Source organism: Myxine glutinosa, chromosome 11, assembly GCF_964187855.1.
Source record: "Myxine glutinosa chromosome 11, kmMyxGlut1.1, whole genome shotgun sequence".
NCBI classification, from domain to species: Eukaryota; Metazoa; Chordata; class Myxini; order Myxiniformes; family Myxinidae; genus Myxine; species Myxine glutinosa.
The window spans coordinates 71375408-71400495 of record NC_136271.1 but is presented as its reverse complement, the minus strand read 5'-3'; the positions used below and the strand labels follow the sequence as shown (position 1 = coordinate 71400495).

The window sequence follows — 25088 nt, the reverse complement described above, 5'->3', positions numbered from 1 at the left end:
CTCTATCTCACCCTCTCTCTGTTCTCTTCACCCTCTCTTTTGCTCAAGGTCAACTGCCATCTGCTTGGAAATCAGCCAACATCACCGCTTTGCACAAAAAAGGTGCAAAAACAGATCCTAGCAACTACAGACCAATCAGCCTTCTCCCAATTATCAGCAAAGTCATGGAATCCATCATTGCTTCGGATATGAAATCTTTCCTCTTCTCCAATGGCTTGATCTCTGATCATCAATTTGGTTTCAGACCAGGTCACTCTACTCTGGACATGCTGCTTCTGCTGTCTCAACAATGGATGGAGGTCCTCAATGCCAAACAGGAAATTAGAGCTGTCTCCCTCGACATATCACGTGCCTTCGACACGGTCTGGCACCCCGCTCTGCTCACCAAACTCTCCTCCTTTGGTATCCATGGAAATCTCCACGCATGGCTGGCGGACTTCCTCTCTAGTCGTCGTCAACGTGTGGCCCTGAATGGGTTTCTCTCATCTCCTCTTCCTGTTCAGGCTGGAGTTCCCCAAGGCAGTGTTCTGGGCCCCGTGCTTTTTCTGGTCTTCATCAATGATCTCTCTGACTCTCTCGAAAATCCTCTCTATCTCTTTGCTGACGACTCCACTCTCTGCCGCTCCATTCCTCTTCCCTCAGATCGGCAGTCTGCTGCCTCCTCACTCTCTGAAGACCTGGACAAAATCACAGACTGGTCAAACAAGTGGAACATGTCTTTCAATCCTGACAAATCTCACACTCTTACTATGTCTCTCCGAAAAGATCGACTGGACAACCCTCCCATCTACTTTCTCAACAATCCTCTCCAAGAAGTTCTGTCGCTCAAGATTTTGGGTCTCACTATCTGCCATGATCTTTCTTGGGAAAACCACATTTCCAAGCTGGCCTCCAAAGCCAGTCGCCGACTGGGCATCCTCCGTCGTGCGAAGTCCTTCCTCGGCACACCTGAGCTCCTCACCACATACAAGGCTTTCATCCGCAGCTCAATGGAATACTGTTCTCCCCTATGGGCCGGTGCTCCTGCCTCACACCTAGCTCGGCTTCACGCTGTTGAAACCAAAGCTTTCAGAATTATTGGAATCTCCCGCGATGAAGCTATCTCTGAGGGCCTTTCACTCACTCACCGCAGGCAGGTAGGTGGTCTTTCTGTCTTCTACCGACTCCTCTCCGGCCTTGCACCCCCAGCTCTCTCTGTGCTCTGTCCCCCAAATATTCCTACAGGTCGCACAAGATCTGCCAGCAACCCTCTGATGGTTAAACTGCCGAAATCTCGGCTCTCTGCTCACCTTCACTCTTTCATTCCTCTTTTCTCCCGCCTCTGGAACAAACTCCCTCACTCCCTTCAATCCCACTCCTCCCTCCAGGTCTTTAAAACAGCTGTTCACCACCATCTCTTATCTTCCCCCATCCAAAACCTTGATCTTTTCTACCCCCGCTAATTCACCCCAGATCCACCTTGTTTGAAATTCCAACTTCTTTCCTGGAAGTCCTGGCAGTGTCCATATGTTTTATACCTCTCCCACCGCCCCCTTCCCATGCCCCCCCCCCCCCAAAGCCCTCACCCTCTCTCAGATCTCTCGATGTCTCCATGTCTCTCGGTCCCTGCTCTCAAATGTTGTGTTTGTGTCCTTCCCCCTCTCTCCCCATCTTGTCTACCGGTACGAGAACAACTGAACTGCTGCTCAACCACTCCGTCCACATCTGCATCCCTCATCCACCATACCCAGGTAGATCCCCGAGTCCCACACTCACACGGTAGGTTCGCACAGGTGTTCTCGAATACACTCAGCACGGTAATGCCGGGCTGCACCGAGCAGGTGGACTGTCCAAGGATCAACATCAAAACCAGCAGCGAGTCCCTCATCCCAGATCCGTTTACTAACACTGCAGCAGAATCACTGAACTCGAACCACAAAATTTATATTACATCTGGACCGTGATGTGTCCAACAGATGGTCATGACCACAAGTGTTCACCACAAGTTGCAAACAGATTTCCTTTCTCATGAGAAAGAGTTTGAAACTTTCTGAAAGTCAGAAACTTTCGTTTTAACATGTTAATTTCCTCTTGTAATACATAACATAAACTAGATGGTATTCATAGAATACTTACCCTGCGCAGTCAACTTGTTGTGAGCCAACTCTTCTTTTTTTTAACATTGTTTTTTCATTTATCCAATATGGCTGCCAGACCACGTGAGCGATGACATCATAAATTTATATTCTCTAATATAATTGTTGCATCGATCATGCTCAATACGTTTCAAACTGATCAGACTAATAGTATGGCAGATAGGTGCAAGAATTGTGCCTTTGATGGTACAAGCATGGCATTTGGCACACAGTCAGAGTATGTCCTAAGAAAGATATTTGGCTATAGGGCCATCGCAGATTTATCCTTTTTCGAAAAATGGCCGCCATTGTTGTCACAGGACAAATCTGTGATGACCCTAAAGCCAAATATCTTCCTTAGAGCATACTCTAACTGTGTGCCAACTCTCGTGCTTGTATCATCAAAGTCACAATTCTCCCAAATATTTCACCTATCTGCCGTACCATAAGCGTTGTCCCTGTCGAATTATGATGTCCTAATTATGGAACCAATGACGTCATCGTTAACAACACCTATTCCCCATTTGGAGTTCTTTAGAATGAGCCATGTTTAAATATTTTCCATGCAGCGGTTTTAGAGATATAGAATGAATGAATGAATGATCGTTTTATGGCCATTTTCCCCGCTAGAGCGGGGGTTAGCCTTGCGGGCCCCATGACAATCATGGTTCCCTGTTTGAGGCAATGTTTTTATGGCCGGATGCCCTTCCTGCCGCCAACCCTTGGTCACGCTCTTACGATGCGCAGGGATTCGGGTACATTCGGGTACCTATTCTAAATCGGGGTACACGCCGTGATCATTCATCCCAGCAAGCTGGTGCTCAATTTGCCGACCTCGGAAGGATGACAGGCTGAGTCAACCCCCCTGGCGTTAATTCAGCGATCGACCGGGATTCCAACCCAGGATCCTAGGATCCCAAGCCGGCACCCTAACCGCTAAGCCAACACCAGGGCTTGGAGATATAGAGGTGCAACATATTTCGGTTTTTCCAAGATGGCGCCTGTACCACATGACCTATGACGTCATGAGTATCATTCAAATATTCTACATGAGGAGGGGTTCCTATGGTGAAAATTTCTTGCCCATCAGACCAACAATTGCTGAGAAAAAAAATTCACAATGATCGATACGTGTTGTATTACTCGTACCCGACTGCAAAGTCGCAATGAGCCGGCGAAGCCAAAGCCCCTTGCCACTATTTTACCCATCACTATGGCATCAGTAGGTTAGGTAGTTGGTAGTAGGTAGGTGTAGTCGGTACCATACCTAGTTCAAAATGACACCATTTACATTCTGGATGAGATTAAAATTTATAAAATTTCCTTCTTGATTAATTCGGTGAATTCCGTCTCAACTTCGGATATTTCCGGCCGTGAAAAACTATACCCTACGGCCGCGAGATTTCTAAAAAATAATTCTTCTTCAATTTTAGAATATTTGACGCCGTTTTCAGCATCCGAAACGTGGTCATAAGCTTTTTAGAAATAATCTTTTCAAATGCTCGAATCTCATTGGTTCCGGTAATTGGTGACGATTTTCGTTGAAGATAACCAGGGCCCGTGTGGGCCCGGGGAACGAGGTTGGTCTTAAAGTATTTTAATTACAAATTAGAGGTGCATAGGATTGTGAATCAAACAAAGACAGGTGAAACAAACTGCTATTGAACTTTTTCGCAATTTTTTTATGCATATTTCCGCATCCGGACGATGGCGGCCTCCATTGAGTGATTTGGTTTTTGAATTTTTTTTTCAAATGCTCGAATCTCATTGGTTCCGGTGTTTGGTGACGATTTTCGTTGAAGATAACCAGGCCCGTGCGGGCCGAGGTTGGTCTTAAAGTATTTTCATTACAAATTAGAGGTACATAAGATTGTGAATCAACAAAAAAAAAAAAAAAAAAAGACGGGTGAAACAAACTCCTGTTGAACTTTTTTCAATTTTTTATGCATACTTCCGCATCTGCAAGATGGCGGCCTCCCTTGAGCGATTTGGTGCGTCAAAGCTTCGAAATTCTCAAGGGATCCAGCAAAATCTGGCTTTTCAACATAATACGTACGCGTTCATTCACAACACCGGCTTCGCTGGCTATGACGTCATAACGACGGCACCGATGACATCATTATTAACATATCTTATTCCCCAAGGGGAGTACTTGACAATGAGCCATATTTCAATTTTGTTATGGAGCGGTTTTGGAGATATAGAGGTACAACTTTTTCCGATTTTTTCCAAGATGGCGTCTGTACCACGTGACCTATGACATTATAATTATCATTTAAAAAATTCTAAAGGAGGAGCCGCACATATTCTGAAAATTTCGTGTCCATCGGACAAACAGTTGCAGAGGAATTTTTGTTTTATACACTGATCAGATCAAGCATTGTACTTGTCGAATTATGACGTCATAATTAAGGCACCGAGGACATCACCATCAGCATATCTTATTCCCCATGGTGAGTACCTGACAATGAGCCATGTTTCAATTTTTTCCATTGAGCGGTTTGGTAGTTAGAGGTGTAACGTTTTTCCATGATGGCGTCTGTACCACGTGACCTATGACGTCATAATTATGAATAAAAAATTATAGAGGCGGAGGCGCTTCTTTGGTAAAATTTCGTTCTCGCTGGAAATTCTACTAGCTGGATCCGGATCCGGATCTTCACCAAAATTGAATCGATTCTTCACTGTCAGACACACAACCTGTCCAACACGTTTCGTCCAAATCCGTCCATAACGTTTTGAGATATCCTGCTATATGTTGGTTTTAGCCCCATCTCTCAATGGTGAAGAATCACTTAAAAAATTAAATAATTCTCATGTCCAAATCCATATTCATATCTTCACCAAAATCGAATCAATTCTTCTTTGTCACACACACACACACACACACACACACACACACACACACACACACACACACACACACACACAACCTGTCCACCAAGTTTCGTCCAAATCCATCCATAACTTTTTGAGATATCCTGCTAAGTATAGTTTTTGGCACAGTCTCCCAATGGTGAAGAATCACTTAGAAATTCTAGTAGCAGGATCCGAATCCGGATCTTCACCAAAATCGAATCGTTTCGTCCTTGTCACATACGCTACATCTCTGCCAAATTTCGTCCGAATCCGTCTTCAACTTTTTGAGATATCCTGTTCACAGACAGAGAAACAAACAAACAGACAGAGATGAAAACATAACCTCCATCCACCTTCTGTGGAGAAGGTAAAGCTTAACTGTGTTCATCGACAAAAGGAATATTGTTCTCCACAAAAGGGTAATTGTGTTCATCATCACCCAATCAGCAAACAGTAAATCATCGCTTGGTTATTATTTACAAAACAATGAAACACACCTGGATGAGGATGCACACACAACTCGTGTTCTATTGGTGGATAAAATGACGTTTTAAAATCCTTTTATTACTCATTTATTGTGTTGTTGGCAGAATGGTGGCTGGGATGACACCGTCTATAATTATTGCACATCGGATTTTTATGTGAAAAAAGGAAAAATATTTTTTCACATAAAACGGCTTTTTTGCGCACAAAAAAATTATTTTGTTATTTTCGGAGAAAAAAAATATTTCGCCCTTTTTCGGGAAAAATAAAATAAAATGACCTGTTTGGTTGAAAATGTCTGGCAACGCTAAAAAAAATTAGGGAATTTTTCGAAATTTTAAACTGCGATCGAAATTTTTAACTGCGATCGATCTCAAAAACAAAACGTTGCGTCCACTTGCGTGCGTTGCATCCCCAGCGTGTACAGCAGTGAGGTGGTGTACTACAGTGAGAGAGTGTACACAAAGTGTGAACAAGTCTCCTATCAAGATGAGTGCTGCTCTTCGTGACAAGTGGCTGAAGGCATTCAATGCTGGCGGCGATGGGGCCACCTTCAAGTACGTGTCGAGTGACACGGCTTTCTGTCGAGCTTGTGAAAAGACTTTCCGGGCGAAGCAGAAGTCTGAGCTGGCCCAACATGTCCGAGGAGACCGCCACAAGAGCAACTTGGCCTTGAAGAAGAAGAGGACGGTCACGCAAGCCACCATGGAGGACTTTGGTGGCGGAAAGAGGCACAAGTGCGACGTCGTGGCCCAGGAGCTGTGCCAGGCCATGCTGGCCGCTGGCATCCCATGTTCGAAATTGGAAAACCCTGCCCTCCGGTCGTTCCTGGAGAAGCACATCACTCTCCAGATCCCCGATGAAAGCTGGATTCGAAAGCACTACCTCGACAAGTGCTACGACGAGGCCTTGGCGGGGATCCGTGCCGACCTCGGACAGCAGCCCATCTGGCTGTCCGTCGATGAGACGACCGATTCGGCAGGTCGATATGTGGCCAACATCATCGCGGTACGCTTGTCCAAGGAGGGGTACTTTCGTCCCCACCTCGTCCAGTGCATGTTTCTGGAGAAGACCAACTCCGGGGAGATCGTGCACGCAGTCAATGACACGCTGCGCTATCTTTGGCCTGATTTCAAGCCGGAGTGCCTCAAGGTCCTCGTCAGCGACGCCGCGGCCTATATGATCAAGGCCGGCCATGCCCTGAATGAACTCTTCCCGGACTTGCTGCATTTGACTTGCGTTGCCCACGCGCTCCACCGTTTCTGCGAGACAGTCCGAGAAATGTTCAAGGACGTCAACGACCTGATTGCCACGACGAAGAAGGTGTTCGTCAAAGCCCCGTCGCGTGTTGTCCTTTGGAAGGAGCTGCAGCCCAATCTTTCTCTCCCCCCGGAGCCCATTCTGACTTGGTGGGGGACGTGGATCGATGCCTGTTTACGTGTTTTACGCCGAGTACTTCGAGGCCGTCAAGGACATTGTGGACCAGCTGAACGATGACGACGCGATGGCAATCCGGAGTGCCAAGGACCTGTTCGGAAAGGCGGACATCAAGCTCAGTTTGGTCTTCTTAAATGCCCACGTGCCGTTCATCCCGAAGATCCTTAAGCAGCTGGAGGAGGCCGGCATGGAGCTGGCCAAGGCCTTCCAGCTCCTTGATCAGGCCAAGGAGGAGCTCGAAAAGATCTGAGGCTGCCGTAAGGAGATCCTGCTCACCAAGTTCAAGGCGGTGCTGCAGCACAATCCCGACATTGGTGTGCTGAGGACAGTGGCTTTGATCCTGGATGGAGATCAGCACGGATCTGAGGTTGGTGTGCCGGCTGGAGTCAAGCTTGCCGACATCCCCCTCTTGAGGTACTGCCCCATCGTCAGCGTCGACGTGGAAAGGTCCTTCTCCGTCTACAGAAACGTCCTCACCGACCGCCGACACCGCGTCACCAAGGAGAACATTACCAAGATAATGATTTCAAACACCTACTTTAACCGTTCCTAAAAGGGTCTTGTCAATTTCTTCTAGTCCTCTACTTATCAAACAATGCGGTTGCAATAAAGGTACCTGAACGTCATTTTTTACCTGTCTACTAGCCCAGAGTGCTTAATGTTGTGCAGGAAAAAGCTTACCATTTTTTGTTCTTTTTTTGACTGATTTCTGAAAAACTTGGCAATAATAAAAAATGAATAAAACGGGGGAAAAAAATATTTCGGGATTTTTTCACGTAAAAAAAAAATATTTCTGCTTTTCAAAACATAAAAGGCCTATTTTCTTAACATAAAAATCCGTAGTCTAATAATTATCATACTATTAATTTGCAATTGGTCACTCGCTTTGACACCAATACGAAAAATTATTTCTGACCCTCGACTAAAAATTACAAATATTGAACGAACTGTTTCACATGGAGCACCTCACCACCATTAGAGCATTTAAATTGCACCATGTGGGAGAGTCCCTTTTACCTTGTGTGTGTCTGCAGGAATGGACTAAGCTCTGGAGGAGTGGTGACTGCGGCCCCCCCTCAGGTAACTTGTCTCTGGCAGCCGGTGGTGTCTGGAATTGGAAATCCGTTGGAGGGGCGGTCTGTTGGGTGACCAGTGGGTATGGAGACCCCTGACGACCCAGAAGAGGCTATGAGAGCCTGAGGCCAAGGGAGCCTGGATGTTGCGGAAACTCTCCCTGGCAGGACGTACAGCTAAGGAGCTGTTTGGCTGTCAGGGAATGAGAGGAGGCTGTGTTACGATTGTGGGGGTAAACGATGAAATACCTTAGTCGAGATAGAATCGTGTCGATTAGCATGCTCCAAGTGGTGTGAAGACGCCATCTCAATGTATGTAAGTAGGCCATCTGTCCGGGTAAGAGCGTTTGCATGTCGCCATAAGGGGCGTGGCTTTGTGCTAATTATTTCTGGGGCTTAAATATTACTTCCCCAGTGTGTAATTTGCCTCCTGTGGTCTTCCCTTCGGTTTTATTACATTCGGCCAGCCAGGAAATTGAGGGCTCAGTAAAACGACTATAACAAATGGCTCATTCGCTCAGTGCCGCCAAGGCCGACAGAAGCAGCATTTTCACCTAAGTCCCACCTCGCGATCGCAGATGTCATCCGAACATTCCGGAGCAAAGATTGGACTCCACCCCCTGATGACTCGTGATGTTTTTTGTGAAGTTTCAATGGAGTTGTGGTTGTTGGAGGTTTGTGGTTGGTTGTCCCCAGCCTTCGTGGTTGGTGGAGGCACGATGGGATGATTGAGAAAGAGCTCGGTGATTGGACAGAGTGTGACGTCAGCGTGGAACATTCGAGAGCTGAAGGAAAGAGAAGCTGTCTCCCCATCTTGGTCTCTTCCGTGCTGGCGTTCGTTGGAGACGGTCGCATTTCCCTTGTGTGCTGGCTTTCAAGAGAACGGCTGTGTTCGCATTTTCATCATTGTTGTGGCTTGGTCGTGGGCGGTGGCGCATCTTTGGCTCATGTGCGCTTATGGAAAGAGACTGAACGGGAGAGGCAGTCGGCATCGCGGGAGGGGCCTCACGTTGGGACGTCGGGGAGCCCGACTCCGCGCAATTTTAGTGGTCTTCCTGTGCGGTGGTTTGGAGGCGACGAACGACAAGCAAGCCTTACCAGCCATTTGGGGACGCAAAACTGCGTACCGGCCGATAACCAAATCATTTTATTTTCATTAGCTTTTCCCCTTGTTTGTATACGAGTCTGAGTGGAGACGTCCCTCATTTAGGAATTTTAGTTTACCTCACCTTTCGTTGTCTTTTACATTACTGTAAAAAAATTTATATTTGTTGAATTTTACTTTCTGTCATGGTTCATTTCTATTTTGTGGGTTCGGAATAACCCTGCGTGTTTCCAATCAGATAAGGCCTCGAACCTTCCCGCGCGCGTTTAAAGATAATCCAGCCAATTTCAAAGTACTCCTCTGAGTTAAAGCTCGTTCCGGCTATCCATCAGCTCGGTGATCTTAATCCCCGATGCGACAATATCATTGGTCACACCACCATCTCTTATCTTCCCCCATCCAAAACCTTGATCTTTTCTACCCCCACTAATTCACCCCAGATTCACCTTGTTTGAAATTCCAACTTCTTTCCTGGAAGTCCTGGCAATGTCCATATGTTTAATACCTCTCCCACCCCCCCCCCTTCCCATGCCTCCCACCAAAGCCCTCTCCCTCCTACAGTTCTCTTGATGTCTCCATGTCTCTCGGTCCCTGCTCTCAAATGTTGTGTTTGTGTCCTTCCCCCTCTCTCTAACGCTCCCGATGTTATTTGTTTTATGTGTCTGTTTGTCTTTCTGTGTGATTAATGTTCGCTCTTTCACGAGCCTCGATCTTGTATACAAAAAGAGAAAAAAAAAAAAGAAAAAAAAAACTGGTGTGGCAACCATATTGGATTGAAGGGAAATATTAAATAATTTTATCTCTTAAACTGTGTACCCCATCGATGCTAAATTTTAAAATATATCATCTAGCACCATTGTTGCATATCGTTTGAAAATGATGTCGTCGTAGGTCACATGGTTTGGCAGCCATCTTGAATAGAAAAACAAACCTTGTCCTATCAACACGAAATTTCACAAATGTGATCCCCGGCACATGCATATGCAGAGTTTACATTTTTGTAAGGTCATATGTCACGTGGTGTGGCAGCCATATTAGCTTGAAAGCCGAAATTAAAAAAAAAAATCCATTGTCTGAAACCGCTTCACCGATCGATGTGAAACCTGTCCTGGCTGGTGAAAATGTGATACTTGAAAACAGCTAAAGGGATTTAAATCAAACTTCTTTATTTTTAGGACAGTGAACGAGGGCATCTACCTGTTTTGGGACTATGCGGAGGCATATTGGCAACACAGTCGCATTGCTCCAGTTATTATTAATAATAATAATAATAATGCATTTATTTTATATAGCGCTTTTCAGGAAGCCCAAAGACGCTTTGACAGAGTGCAAAACATAATGCATAGAAACATTATTAATTATTAATTCAAAACATTATTAATTCCCAGTACTCATTTTACCCCGTGATCGACCATTGGTGCTATTATTGGTAAACACCGTGTTGATCTGTTTTTATTTGTCCTCTGTTTCAAGCAGATCTCAAGAACAAACATCGATTCATCATTCAGGATTTAATGAACCAGGTTCTGTCAGCACCTTTCACAAGCATCGCCATTCCGCCATGAGGCTCTGCGCATGCGTACCCGCCTCACGTACTGCACACCATCCGAGTACTGCACCATCCCCTTTCCTTCAATCAAAGGGACACAATCATTACATTTTTTGACTCATTGACGGACATGTTATTTTCTGTTTCATCACAAGTTATTCTTGCGTTCAAAATGTCGATGTGCCGAGCTTTTACCTGTTCCAATCGCCGAGAAATTTGTCACCAGAACTCCATACCTGCCAACCTTTTTTGAAAGAAAAGCGGAAGGCTGGCGTGTGACGCTAGTCCCGAGGGGGTTCGGGGACATGAGCCCCCGGGAAATTTTCCAAAAAATGAAGCAAAATGGTGCAATCTCCTGCATTTTGAGACCACAGTTAGCTGAAATATATCAACATATTTTTCGAGTGAAAAAGAGAAAACTTGGGTGAAAATGAGTGTAGGGTGAAAATATTTGCACTTGTTCAAACCTGTCCAGACGATTCGTTTGTAGCATTCCGAATGGGTGTGAGCAGAAATTTATGAGGATCGAGTTACGTGGAAGTGCATTGGATCTTATTAGAGATTTTTTCATTCCCACATCATGAAAACGAAATTTGTGTGTAAGTGACATGCCTCTGGTCAACCAAAGATATTTTCGATTCTGATTTAACATTTCATTACATATTTCCTCACCCCCAATAAATGGAGGGTTGAGAAGAAGAAGAAGAAGAAGAAGTTGGGTTGCAGAGGAAGAAGAAGACAATTGCATTGAATCTGCCCTGGCAACGCCGGGTATTTCAGCTTGTAACACATAATACAGAAATTAATTATAAACGAAGAGTGCGAAACAATTGGTTAAGAAACGAACTCGAAATTAAATACCATTTTTGTATCCAATTCGAACTGACAAGAAACCGTTTTTTATCGTGACGTCACAAAACGGTGGAATCACGATTGTCGTGTCGCATTGTCGCATTGTTGTCACACAGTTGAAGTTTTTTCGACATGATGCGGCAGCAAGTCTTCATTCTCGCTTTGCTCTCGTCTTTATTTTTGACATACTACCTCGGCTATCTGACAAAACTTCCACAGGTGAGTTTTAAACGAGTAGGAACATTCAGCTGCACCTTTTAAATAATTGAAACCTGGTTAGCTTGACGGTTCAAGGTGGCTGGCGAGCGATCTTAGGGTCTGATGTTCGAGCCCTTGTCGTGCCGTTGACGTAGCACCAGGTGTGTTGACTCACCTCATCATCCTTCCGAGGTCGGCAGAATGAGTACCAGGTGACTGGGGTAATACGCGAGGTTGTTCATCGAGGGATCAAAGACACACCACGGTGGAGTTTGCGATTACACTTTGGTGGCGGGAGTAATGCATTCGATCGTGTGTGTGTGTGTTCGTATGTATTGTATGTGTGTTCGTATGTTCGTGTGTTTGTGAACAAGATATCTGGAAAAGTTCTGAACGGATTTGGATGAAAGTTGGTGAGATGATTGCCCTTGGGATAAGGAAGAATTGATTAGTTTTTGGTGAAGCTCAGCATCTTATTCCGGATCCAGGAAGTTTTTGGAAGGATTTTTTTTTACCATTGGAAGATGGGGCTCAGCAGCGGCCACCCACGGCGGGAGTATGCGCTCTACTGAGTGGCATTCTCGTTGTATAATAGTTTACCATTATAGTTTTACCATTATAATACTTAGTTGTTTGTTGCAGGTATCGATCTTCAAAATGTGCCCAGGGTTTCTGGACCACTCTGTACATACATATATATCTTTTTAGTTTTCTTTTTCTTTTTTTTATTAAACTGCGAATACATGAATAAATAATGTAGAGACAGGTTACATGCTATGAACTGCGACTACGCAAAACTCATAAATGCTGGGACTGCGAATGTTGAGGCCTGACTGCATTTCACTTCACCGCTGTGACGTTATCGTCAACTTTCACGATGAATTTGTCCAATCCATTTTGTCTGATCGACCACATTATGTGTCTGTCTTTCATTCAGAAATTACAAGGATGTACCGAGGACATCTTGGAAAAGCTCGGAAATGTTCTTTCCATTCAGGTATGACGTCATGTAGTTCTGAAGACGTGTGTGTAAACATATGTGCACTTCCCAGCTGTGACCATCGTCAACATTCACTCTGAATTTGTCCAAATGCTTTTTTCTGATCCAACATCTTTCGTTATGGCCATTTCTGTCATACAAAACATAATGGCATATTCCAACACCATCTTGGATAGGCTCAGAAGTATTCTTCCCATTCACTAATAACATCAATTAAATGAACAGGTATCTGTGATGGAAAGTCGGTAACTTGAGTGTCTCAACTTGTGAAACTGAACGTTTTTTAAATCCTCCACTCCTTGGTGTAAAATGTTTGAAAAATAAAAAAGTTGTTGTTTAAACCTTGAACCACCTGGTTTTCACCGGGAGAGATCAATCGGAGCAAAAATACATAAATTCATATGCAGATTTTATCAAGAGAACGATGCAGACTTCCGTTTCTTCGACCGACTCCTCTCCGGCCTTGCTCCCCCAGCTCTCTCTGTGCTCTGTCCCCCAAATATTCCTGCAGGTCGCACAAGATCTGCCAGCAACCCTCTGATGGTCAAACTGCCGAAATCTCGGCTCTCTGCTCACCTTCACTCTTTCATTCCTCTTTTCTCCCGCCTCTGGAACAAACACCCACACTCCCTTCGATCCCACTCCTCCCTCCAGGTCTTTAAAACAGCTGTTCACCACCATCTCTTATCTTCCCCCATCCAAAACCTTGATCTTTTCTACCCCCGCGAATTCACCCCAGATCCACCTTGTTTGAAATTCCAACTTCTTTCCTGGAAGTCCTAGCAGTGTTCATATGTTTTATACCTCTCCCACCACCCCTTCCCATGCCTCCCCCCCCCTCCCAAAGCCCTCTCCCTCCCACAGATCTCTCGATGTCTCCATGTATCTCGGTCCCTGCTCTAAAATGCTGTTTGTGTCCTTCCCCCTTTCCCCATCTTGTCTACCATTCCCGATGTTATATGTTTTATGTGTCGGTTTGTCTTTCTGTGTGATTAATGTTCGCTCTTTCATGAGCCTCGATCTTGTATACAAAAAAAAGAAAAAAAAAAGAGGGGGCGTGGCTACAGCCCAATGTGACGTCACAGTTTTTGTCCGCTGTCACAATGAGAATTCCAACAACAGAGAATTCTTTAGACAAATGAGTGTGGATAAACGTCATTCGTGGATTGGCGCGGACAAGACATGTGGTTTATTCACATCGTGGTGTTTTATTACGGTGTACGGCGGCAACTCCACCGACCGCCATTTTAATTTATATGCCGTTCAGGCCGAACTTGTAATACATCACATTCATCGTGCGCTACCTTGACGTTTTTCATTCAGTGTGAAACACAAACAAAGCGATTGTTACAATAAATCATCAAATATCGAAACTATCGACGTTGCGGATCTTCCAATGACACTGTACGTAAAGACCAATGACACTGTACGAATAGACCAATGAGACTGTACGTATAGACCAATGACACGGTACGTACAGACCAACGAAACTGCACCAACTTAGGTTCATTATGAAAGCGGTTTGTGTATTATTTCAGAACCCACGATTTAATCTCCTTAAACTCAAAACTCTGCTCTTGTGACCTTTTTCTCTTGACGAGGAGTTCACTGTGGGACGTTTCACGACTTGTCCTGCATACCTTTTCTGCCATGCTGGTATGTTACTTGTAGGTCTAGGTAGTTGCACAGTCTGTGGTACGCTGCTTGTAGGTGTAGGTAGTTGGACAGTCGCTGTGGTATGCTGCTTGTTGGTGTAGGTAGTTGCACAGTCGCTGTGATATGCTGCTTGTAGGTGTAGGTAGTTGCACAGTCGCTGTGGTATGCTGCTTGTCGGTGTAGGTAGTTGCACAGTTCTCTGTGATATGCTGCTTGTAGGTGTAGGTAGTTGCACAGTCGCTGTGGTATGCTGCTTGTAGGTGTAGGTAGTTGCACAGTCTCTGTGGTATGCTGCTTGTAGGTGTACATAGTTGCACAGTCTCTGTGGTATGCTGCTTGTAGGTGTAGGTAGTTGCACAGTCTCTGTGGTATACTGCTTGTAGGTGTAGGTAGTTGCACAGTCTTTGTGGTATGCTGCTTGTAGGTGTAGGTAGTTGCACAGTCTCTGTGGGATGCCCGCTTGTAGGTGTAGGTAGTTGCACAGTCTCTGTGGTATGCTGCTTGTTGGTGTAGGTAGTTGCACAGTCGCTGTGGGATGCTGCTTGTATGTGTATGTAGTTGGACAGTTCTGCTGTGGTATGCTGCTTGTTGGTGTAGGTAGTTGCACAGTCGCTGTGGTATGCTGCTTGTAGGTGTAGGTAGTTGCACAGTCTCTGTGGTATGCTGCTTGTTGGTGTAGGTAGTTGCACAGTCGCTGTGGGATGCTGCTTGTTGGTGTAGGTAGTTGCACAGTCGCTGTGGTATGCTGGTTGTATGTGTAGGTAGTAGCACAGTCGCTGTGGTATGCTGCTTGTAGGTGTAGGTAGTTGCACAGTCGCTGTGGTATGCTGCTTGTAGGTGTAGGTAGTTGCACAGTCGCTGTGGGATGCTGCTTGTTGGTGTAGGTAGTTGCACAGTCGCTGTGGTATGCTGGTTGTATGTGTAGGTAGTTGCAAAGTCGCTGTGGTATGCTGCTTGTATGTGTAGGTAGTTGCACAGTCGCTGTGGTAGGCTGCTTGTATGTGTATGTAGTTGGACAGTCGCTGTGGTATGCTGCTTGTTGGTGTAGGTAGTTGCACAGTCGCTGTGGTATGCTGGTTGTATGTGTAGGTAGTTGCAGAGTCGCTGTGGTATGCTGCTTGTATGTGTAGGTAGTTGCACAGTCGCTGTGGTATGCTGCTTGTAGGTGTACGTAGTTGCACAGTCGCTGTGGTATGCTGCTTGTATGTGTATACTTGGACAGTCGCTGTGGTATGCTGCTTGCTGGTGCAGGTAGTTGGACAGTCGCTGTGGTATGCTGCTTGTTGGTGCAGGTAGTTGCACAGTCGCTGTGTTATGCTGCTTGTTGGTGCAGGTAGTTGCACAGTCTCTGTGTTATGCTGCTTGTTGGTGTAGGTAGTTGCACAGTCGCTGTGGTATGCTGCTTGTTGGTGCAGGTAGTTGCACAGTCGCTGTGTTATGCTGCTTGTTGGTGCAGGTAGTTGCACAGTCGCTGTGGTATGCTGCTTGTTGGTGCAGGTAGTTGCACAGTCTGTGTTATGCTGCCTGTTGGTGTAGGTAGTTGCACAGTCGCTGTGGTATGCTTGTCGTATGTGTAGGTAGTTGCACAGTCGCTGTGGTATGCTGCTTGTTGGTGCAGGTAGTTGCAAAGTCGCTGTGTTATGCTGCTTGTTGGTGCAGGTAGTTGCACAGTCGCTGTGGTATGCTGCTTGTTGGTGCAGGTAGTTGCACAGTCTGTGTTATGCTGCCTGTTGGTGTAGGTAGTTGCACAGTCGCTGTGGGATGCTGCTTTTATGTGTATGTAGTTGCACAGTCGCTGTGGTATGCTGCTTGTTGGTGCAGGTAGTTGCACAGTCGCTGTGGTATGCTGGTTGTATGTGTAGGTAGTTGCACAGTCGCTGTGGTATGCTGCTTGTATGTGCAGGTAGTTGCACAGTCGCTGTGGTATGCTGCTTGTTGGTGTACGTAGTCGCACAGTCGCTGTGGTATGCTGCTTGTTTGTGTATGTAGTTGGACAGTCGCTGTGGGATGCTGCTTGTTTGTGTATGTAGTTGGACAGTCGCTGTGGGATGCTGCTTGTTGGTGCAGGTAGTTTTACAGTCGCTGTGGTATGCTGTTGTATGTGTAGGTAGTTGCACAGTCTTTGTTGTATGCTGCTTGTAGGTGTGGGTAGTTGTACAGTCTCTGTGTTATGCTGCTTGTATGTGTAGGTAGTTGCACAGTCTGTGTGGTATGCTGCTTGTAGGTGTGGGTAGTTGTACAGTCTCTGTGTTATGCTGCTTGTATGTGTAGGTAGTTGCACAGTCTTTGTGGTATGCTGCTTGTATGTGTAGGTAGTTGTACAGTCTCTGTGTTATGCTGCTTGTAGGTGTAGGTAGTTGCATTCTCTGTGGTATTCTGCTTGTCGGTGCAGGAAGTTGTACAGTCTTTGTGGGATGCTGCTTGGAGATGTAGGTAGTTGGACAGTTTTTGTGATATGGTGTTTGGACAGTCTCTGTGGGATGCTGCTTGGAGGTGTAGGTAGTTGGACAGTTTTTGTGATTTGGTGTTTGGAGATGTAGGTCGTTGGACAGTCTCTGCGTTATGCTGCTTGTATGTGTAGGTAGTTGCACAGTCTCTGTGGTATTCTGCTTGTCGGTGCAGGAAGTTGTACAGTCTTTGTGGGATGCTGCTTGGAGATGTAGGTAGTTGGACAGTTTTTGTGATATGGTGTTTGGAGATGTAGGTAGTTGGACAGTTTTTGTGATATGGTGTTTGGAGATGTAGGTAGTTGGACAGTTTTTGTGATGTGGTGTTTGGAGGTGTAGGAAGTTGTACAGTCTTTGTGATATGGTGTTTGGAGATGTAGGTAGTTGTACAGTCTTTGTGGGATTCTGCTTGGAGATGTAGGTAGTTGGACAGTTTTTGTGATATGGTGTTTGGATATGTAGGTCGTTGTACAGTCGCTGTGGGATGCTGCTTGGAGGTGTAGGTAGTTGGACAGTTTTTGTGATTTGGTGTTTGGAGGTGTAGGTAGTTGCACAGTCGCTGTGGTGTGCTGCTTGTAGGTGTAGGTAGTTGGACAGTTTTTGTGATTTGGTGTTTGGAGGTGTAGGTAGTTGCACAGTCGCTGTGGTGTGCTGCTTGTAGGTGTAGGTAGTTGCACAGTCGCTGTGGTATGCTGCTTGTAGGTGTACGTAGTTGCACATTCGCTGTGGTATACTGCTTGTAGGTGTAGGTAGTTGCACAGTCTCTGTGGTATGCTGCTTGTAGGTGTAGGTAGTTGCACAGTCGCTGTGATATGCTGCTTGTAGGTGTAGGTAGTTGCACAGTCGCTGTGGTATGCTGCTTGTCGGTGTAGGTAGTTGCACAGTTCTCTGTGATATGCTGCTTGTAGGTGTAGGTAGTTGCACAGTCGCTGTGGTATGCTGCTTTTAGGTGTAGGTAGTTGCACAGTCGCTGTGGTATGCTGCTTGTAGGTGTACATAGTTGCACTGTCTCTGTGGTATGCTGCTTGTAGGTGTAGGTAGTTGCACAGTCTCTGTGGTATACTGCTTGTAGGTGTAGGTAGTTGCACAGTCTTTGTGGTATGCTGCTTGTAGGTGTAGGTAGTTGCACAGTCTCTGTGGGATGCCCGCTTGTAGGTGTAGGTAGTTGCACAGTCTGTGGTATGCTGCTTGTTGGTGTAGGTAGTTGCACAGTCGCTGTGGGATGCTGCTTGTATGTGTATGTAGTTGGACAGTCGCTGTGGTATGCTGCTTGTTGGTGTAGGTAGTTGCACAGTCGCTGTGGTATGCTGCTTGTAGGTGTAGGTAGTTGCACAGTCTCTGTGGTATGCTGCTTGTTGGTGTAGGTAGTTGCACAGTCGCTGTGGGATGCTGCTTGTTGGTGTAGGTAGTTGCACAGTCGCTGTGGTGTGCTGGTTGTATGTGTAGGTAGTTGCAGAGTCGCTGTGGTATGCTGCTTGTATGTGTAGGTAGTAGCACAGTCGCTGTGGTATGCTGCTTGTAGGTGTAGGTAGTTGCACAGTCGCTGTGGTATGCTGCTTGTAGGTGTAGGTAGTTGCACAGTCGCTGTGGGATGCTGCTTGTTGGTGTAGGTAGTTGCACAGTCGCTGTGGTATGCTGGTTGTATGTGTAGGTAGTTGCAGAGTCGCTGTGGTATGCTGCTTGTATGTGTAGGTAGTTGCACAGTCGCTGTGGTAGGCTGCTTGTATGTGTATGTAGTTGGACAGTCGCTGTGGTATGCTGCTTGTTGGTGTAGGTAGTTGCACAGTCGCTGTGGTATGCTGGTTGTATGTGTAGGTAGTTGCAGAGTCGCTGTGGTATGCTGCTTGTATGTGTAGGTAGTTGCACAGTCGCTGTGGTATGCTGCTTGTAGGTGTACGTAGTTGCACAGTCGCTGTGGTATGCTGCTTGTATGTGTATACTTGGACAGTCGCTGTGGTATGCTGCTTGCTGGTGCAGGTAGTTGGACAGTCGCTGTGGTATGCTGCTTGTTGGTGCAGGTAGTTGCACAGTCGCTGTGTTATGCTGCTTGTTGGTGCAGGTAGTTGCACAGTCTCTGTGTTATGCTGCTTGTTGGTGTAGGTAGTTGCACAGTCGCTGTGGTATGCTGGTTGTATGTGTAGGTAGTTGCACAGTCGCTGTGGTATGCTGCTTGTTGGTGCAGGTAGTTGCACAGTCGCTGTGTTATGCTGCTTGTTGGTGCAGGTAGTTGCACAGTCGCTGTGGTATGCTGCTTGTTGGTGCAGGTAGTTGCACAGTCTGTGTTATGCTGCCTGTTGGTGTAGGTAGTTGCACAGTCGCTGTGGGATGCTGCTTTTATGTGTATGTAGTTGCACAGTCGCTGTGGTATGCTGCTTGTTGGTGCAGGTAGTTGCACAGTCGCTGTGGTATGCTGGTTGTATGTGTAGGTAGTTGCACAGTCGCTGTGGTATGCTGCTTGTATGTGTAGGTAGTTGCACAGTCGCTGTGGTATGCTGCTTGTTGGTGTACGTAGTCGCCCAGTCGCTGTGGTATGCTGCTTGTTTGTGTATGTAGTTGGACAGTCGCTGTGGGATGCTGCTTGTTTGTGTATGTAGTTGGACAGTCGCTGTGGGATGCTGCTTGTTGGTGCAGGTAGTTTTACAGTCGCTGTGGTATGCTGCTTGTATGTGTAGGTAGTTGCACAGTCTTTGTTGTATGCTGCTTGTAGGTGTGGGTAGTTGTACAGTCTCTATGTTATGCTGCTTGTATGTGTAGGTAGTTGCACAGTCTGTGTGGTATTCTGCTTGTAGGTGTGGGTAGTTGTACAGTCTCTGTGTTATGCTGCTTGTATGTGTAGGTAGTTGCACAGTCTTTGTGGTATGCTGCTTGTATGTGTACGTAGTTGTACAGTCTCTGTGTTATGCTGCTTGTAGGTGTAGGTAGTTGCATTCTCTGTGGTATTCTGCTTGTCGGTGCAGGAAGTTGTACAGTCTTTGTGGGATGCTGCTTGGAGATGTAGGTAGTTGGACAGTTTTTGTGATATGGTGTTTGGATATGTAGGTCGTTGTACAGTCTCTGTGGGATGCTGCTTGGAGGTGTAGGTAGATGGACAGTTTTTGTGATTTGGTGTTTGGAGATGTAGGTCGTTGGACAGTCTCTGTGTTATGCTGCTTGTATGTGTAGGTAGTTGCACAGTCTCTGTGGTATTCTGCTTGTCAGTGCAGGAAGTTGTACAGTCTTTGTGGGATGCTGCTTGGAGATGTAGGTAGTTGGACAGTTTTTGTGATATGGTGTTTGGAGATGTAGGTAGTTGGACAGTTTTTGTGATATGGTGTTTGGAGATGTAGGTAGTTGGACAGTTTTTGTGATGTGGTGTTTGGAGGTGTAGGAAGTTGTACAGTCTTTGTGATATGGTGTTTGGAGATGTAGGTAGTTGTACAGTCTCTGTGTTATGTTGCTTGTCGGTGCAGGAAGTTGGACAGTTTTTGTGATATGGTGTTTGGAGGTGTAGGAAGTTGTACAGTCTTTGTGGGATTCTGCTTGTATATGTAGGTAGTTGGACAGTTTTTGTGATATGGTGTTTGGATATGTAGGTCGTTGTACAGTCGCTGTGGGATGCTGCTTGGAGGTGTAGGTAGTTGGACAGTTTTTGTGATTTGGTGTTTGGAGGTGAAGGTAGTTGCACAGTCTGTGGTATGCTGCTTGTAGGTGTAGGTAGTTGCACAGTCGCTGTGGTATGCTGCTTGTCGGTGTAGGTAGTTGCACAGTCTCTGTGATATGCTGCTTGTAGGTGTAGGTAGTTGCACAGTCGCTGTGGTATGCTGCTTGTTGGTGTAGGTAGTTGCACAGTCGCTGTGGTGTGCTGCTTGTAGGTGTAGGTAGTTGCAGTCTCTGTGGTATTCTGCTTGTAGGTGTAGGTAGTTGCACAGTCTCTGTGGTAATCTGCTTGTAGGTGTAGGTAGTTGGACAGTATCTGTGATATGCTGCTTGTAGGTGTAGGTAGTTGCACAGTCTCTGTGGTATTCTGCTTGTATGTGTAGGTCGTTGCACAGTCGCTGTGGTATACTGCTTGTGGCTGTAGGTAGTTGCACAGTCGCTGTGATATGCTGCTTGTAGGTGTAGGTAGTTGCACAGTCGCTGTGGTATGCTGCTTGTCGGTGTAGGTAGTTGCACAGTTCTCTGTGATATGCTGCTTGTAGGTGTAGGTAGTTGCACAGTCGCTGTGGTATGCTGCTTGTGGCTGTAGGTAGTTGCACAGTCGCTGTGATATGCTGCTTGTAGGTGTAGGTAGTTGCACAGTCGCTGTGGTATGCTGCTTGTCGGTGTAGGTAGTTGCACAGTTCTCTGTGATATGCTGCTTGTAGGTGTAGGTAGTTGCACAGTCGCTGTGGTATGCTGCTTGTAGGTGTAGGTAGTTGCACAGTCTCTGTGGTATGCTGCTTGTAGGTGTACATAGTTGCACAGTCTCTGTGGTATGCTGCTTGTAGGTGTAGGTAGTTGCACAGTCTCTGTGGTATACTGCTTGTAGGTGTATGTAGTTGCACAGTCTTTGTGGTATGCTGCTTGTAGGTGTAGGTAGTTGCACAGTCTCTGTGGGATGCCCGCTTGTAGGTGTAGGTAGTTGCACAGTCTCTGTGGTATGCTGCTTGTTGGTGTAGGTAGTTGCACAGTCGCTGTGGGATGCTGCTTGTATGTGTATGTAGTTGGACAGTCGCTGTGGTATGCTGCTTGTTGGTGTAGGTAGTTGCACAGTCGCTGTGGTATGCTGCTTGTAGGTGTAGGTAGTTGCACAGTCTCTGTGGTATGCTGCTTGTTGGTGTAGGTAGTTGCACAGTCGCTGTGGGATGCTGCTTGTTGGTGTAGGTAGTTGCACAGTCGCTGTGGTATGCTGGTTGTATGTGTAGGTAGTTGCAGAGTCGCTGTGGTATGCTGCTTGTATGTGTAGGTAGTAGCACAGTCGCTGTGGTATGCTGCTTGTAGGTGTAGGTAGTTGCACAGTCGCTGTGGTATGCTGCTTGTAGGTGTAGGTAGTTGCACAGTCGCTGTGGTATGCTGCTTGTTGGTGTACGTAGTCGCACAGTCTGTGTGGTATGCTGCTTGTCGGTGTACATAGTTGCACAGTCTCTGTGGTATGCTGCTTGTTGGTGCAGGTAGTTGCACAGTCGCTGTGGTATGCTGGTTGTATGTGTAGGTAGTTGCACAGTCGCTGTGGTATGCTGCTTGTATGTGTAGGTAGTTGCACAGTCGCTGTGGTATGCTGCTTGTTGGTGTACGTAGTCGCACAGTCTGTGTGGTATGCTGCTTGTCGGTGTACATAGTTGCACAGTCTCTGTGGTATGCTGCTTGTATGTGTAGGTAGTTGGACAGTCTTTGTGGTATGCTGCTTGTAGGTGTAGGTAGTTGCACAGTCGCTGTGGTATACTGCTTGTAGGTGTAGGTAGTTGCATCGTCTCTGTGGGAGGCTGCTTGTAGTTGTAGGTAGTTGCACAGTCGCTGTGGTATGCTGCTTGTAGGTGTAGGTAGTTGCACAGTCGCTGTGGTATGCTGCTTGTAGGTGTAGGTAGTTGCACAGTCGCTGTGGGATGCTGCTTGTTGGTGTAGGTAGTTGCACAGTCGCTGTGGTATGCTGGTTGTATGTGTAGGTAGTTGCAGAGTCGCTGTGGTATGCTGCTTGTATGTGTAGGTAGTTGCACAGTCGCTGTGGTATGCTGCTTGTATTTGTATGTAGTTGGACAGTCGCTGTGGTATGCTGCTTGTTGGTGTATAGTTGGACAGTCGCTGTGGTATGCTGCTTGTTGGTGCAGGTAGTTGGATAGTCGCTGTGGTATGCTGCTTGTTGGTGCAGGTAGTTGCACAGTCGCTGTGTTATGCTGCTTGTTGGTGCAGGTAGTTGCACAGGCTCTGTGTTATGCTGCTTGTTGGTGTAGGTAGTTGCACAGTCGCTGTGGTATGCTGCTTGTTGGTGCAGGTAGTTGCATAGTCGCTGTGGTATGCTGCTTGTTGGTGCAGGTAGTTGCACAGTCGCTGTGTTATGCTGCTTGTTGGTGCAGGTAGTTGCACAGTCGCTGTGGTATGCTGCTTGTTGGTGCAGGTAGTTGCACAGTCTGTGTTATGCTGCCTGTTGGTGTAGGTAGTTGCACAGTCGCTGTGGTATGCTGGTTGTATGTGTAGGTAGTTGCACAGTCGCTGTGGTATGCTGCTTGTTGGTGCAGGTAGTTGCACAGTCTGTGTTATGCTGCCTGTTGGTGTAGGTAGTTGCACAGTCGCTGTGGGATGCTGCTTTTATGTGTATGTAGTTGCACAGTCGCTGTGGTATGCTGCTTGTTGGTGCAGGCAGTTGCACAGTCGCTGTGGTATGCTGGTTGTATGTGTAGGTAGTTGCACAGTCGCTGTGGTATGCTGCTTGTATGTGTAGGTAGTTGCACAGTCGCTGTGGTATGCTGCTTGTATGTGTAGGTAGTTGCACAGTCGCTGTGGTATGCTGCTTGTTGGTGTACGTAGTCGCACAGTCGCTGTGGTATGCTGCTTGTTTGTGTTTGTAGTTCGACAGTCGCTGTGGGATGCTGCTTGTTGGTGCAGGTAGTTTTACAGTCGCTGTGGTATGCTGCTTGTATGTGTAGGTAGTTGGACAGTCGCTGTGTATGCTGCTTGTATGTGTAGGTAGTTGGACAGTCGCTGTGGTATACTGCTTGTATGTGTAGTTAGTTACACAGTCGCTGTGGTATACTGCTTGTATGTGTAGGTAGTTGGACAGTCGCTGTGGTATGCTGCTTGTATGTGTAGGTAGTTGGACAGTCGCTGTGGTATACTGCTTGTATGTGTAGGTAGTTACACAGTCGCTGTGGTATGCTGCTTGTAGGTGTAGGTAGTTGCACAGTCGCTGTGGTATGCTGCTTGTATGTGTAGGTAGTTGCACTGTCGCTATGGTATGCTGCTTGTATGTGTAGGTAGTTGCACTGTCGCTGTGGGATGCTGCTTGTATGTGTAGGTATTTGTACAGTCGCTGTGGTATGCTGGTTGTATGTGTAGGTAGTTGCACAGTCGCTGTGATGCTGCTTGTTGGTGTACGTAGTTGCACAGTCGCTGTGGTATGCTGCTTTTATGTGTATGTAGTTGGACAGTCGCTGTGGGATGCTGCTTGTTGGTGCAGGTAGTTTTACAGTCTTTGTGGTATGCTGCTTGTATGTGTAGGTAGTTGCACAGTCTCTGTGTTATGCTGCTTGTAGTTGTGGGTAGTTGTACAGTCTCTGTGTTATGCTGCTTGGAGATGTAGGTAGTTGGACAGTTTTTGTGATATGCTGCTTGTAGGTGTGGGTAGTTGCACAGTCTCTGTGGTATGTTGCTTGTATGTGTAGGTAGTTGCACAGTCTCTGTGGTATGTTGCTTGTATGTGTAGGTAGTTGGACAGTCGCTGTGGTATCCTGCTTGTATGTGTAGGTAGTTGCACAGTCTGTGTTATGCTGCTTGTAGGTGTGGGTAGTTGCACAGTCTCTGTGTTATGCTGCTTGTAGGTGTGGGTAGTTGTACAGTCTGTGTTATGCTGCTTGTAGGTGTGGGTAGTTGCACAGTCTCTGTGTTATGCTGCTTGGAGATGTAGGTAGTTGGACAGTTTTTGTGATATGGTGTTTGGATATATAGGTAGTTGTACAGTCGCTGTGGGATGCTGTTTGGAGGTGTAGGAAGTTGTACAGTCTTTGTGATATGGTGTTTGGAGATGTAGGTAGTTGCACAGTCTCTGTGTTATGCTGCTTGTCGGTGCAGGAAGCTGTACAGTTTTTGTGGGATGCTGCTTGGAGATGTAGGTAGTTGGACAGTTTTTGTGATATGCTGCTTGTAGGTGTGGGTAGTTGCACAGTCTCTGTGGTATGTTGCTTGTATGTGTAGGTAGTTGCACAGTCTCTGTGGTATGTTGCTTGTATGTGTAGGTAGTTGGACAGTCGCTGTGGTATGCTGCTTGTATGTGTAGGTAGTTGCACAGTCTCTGTGTTATGCTGCTTGTAGGTGTGGGTAGTTGCACAGTCTCTGTGTTATGCTGCTTGTAGGTGTGGGTAGTTGTACAGTCTTTGTGGGATGCTGCTTGGAGGTGTAGGTAGTTGGACAGTTTTTGTGATATGGTGTTTGGAGATGTAGGTAGTTGTACAGTCGCTGTGGGATGCTGTTTGGAGGTGTAGGAAGTTGTACAGTCTTTGTGATATGGTGTTTGGAGATGTAGGTAGTTGCACAGTCTCTGTGTTATGCTGCTTGTCGGTGCAGGAAGTTGTACAGTCTTTGTGGGATGCTGCTTGGAGATGTAGGGAGTTGGACAGTTTTTGTGATTTGGTGTTTGGAGATGTAGG

At 46.4% G+C, this 25088-nt stretch overlaps 2 protein-coding genes across 6 annotated transcripts in view; both read left to right on the top strand.

The window, feature by feature from the left end:
- Nucleotides 1-25088, top strand: part of LOC137436754 (syntenin-1) — an 881728-nt gene that overhangs the window by 575592 nt on the left and 281048 nt on the right. The window lies entirely within an intron of this gene.
- LOC137413931 (uncharacterized) overlaps nucleotides 11534-25088 on the top strand; it is a 35296-nt gene continuing 21741 nt past the window's right edge. Inside the window, exons 1-2 of the mRNA XM_078786783.1 lie at nucleotides 11534-11691; nucleotides 12608-12667. Of these exons, the coding sequence (XP_078642909.1) occupies nucleotides 11605-11691; nucleotides 12608-12667 (147 nt within the window). The 5' untranslated portion in view covers nucleotides 11534-11604. The remainder of the gene's footprint in view (nucleotides 11692-12607; nucleotides 12668-25088) is intronic.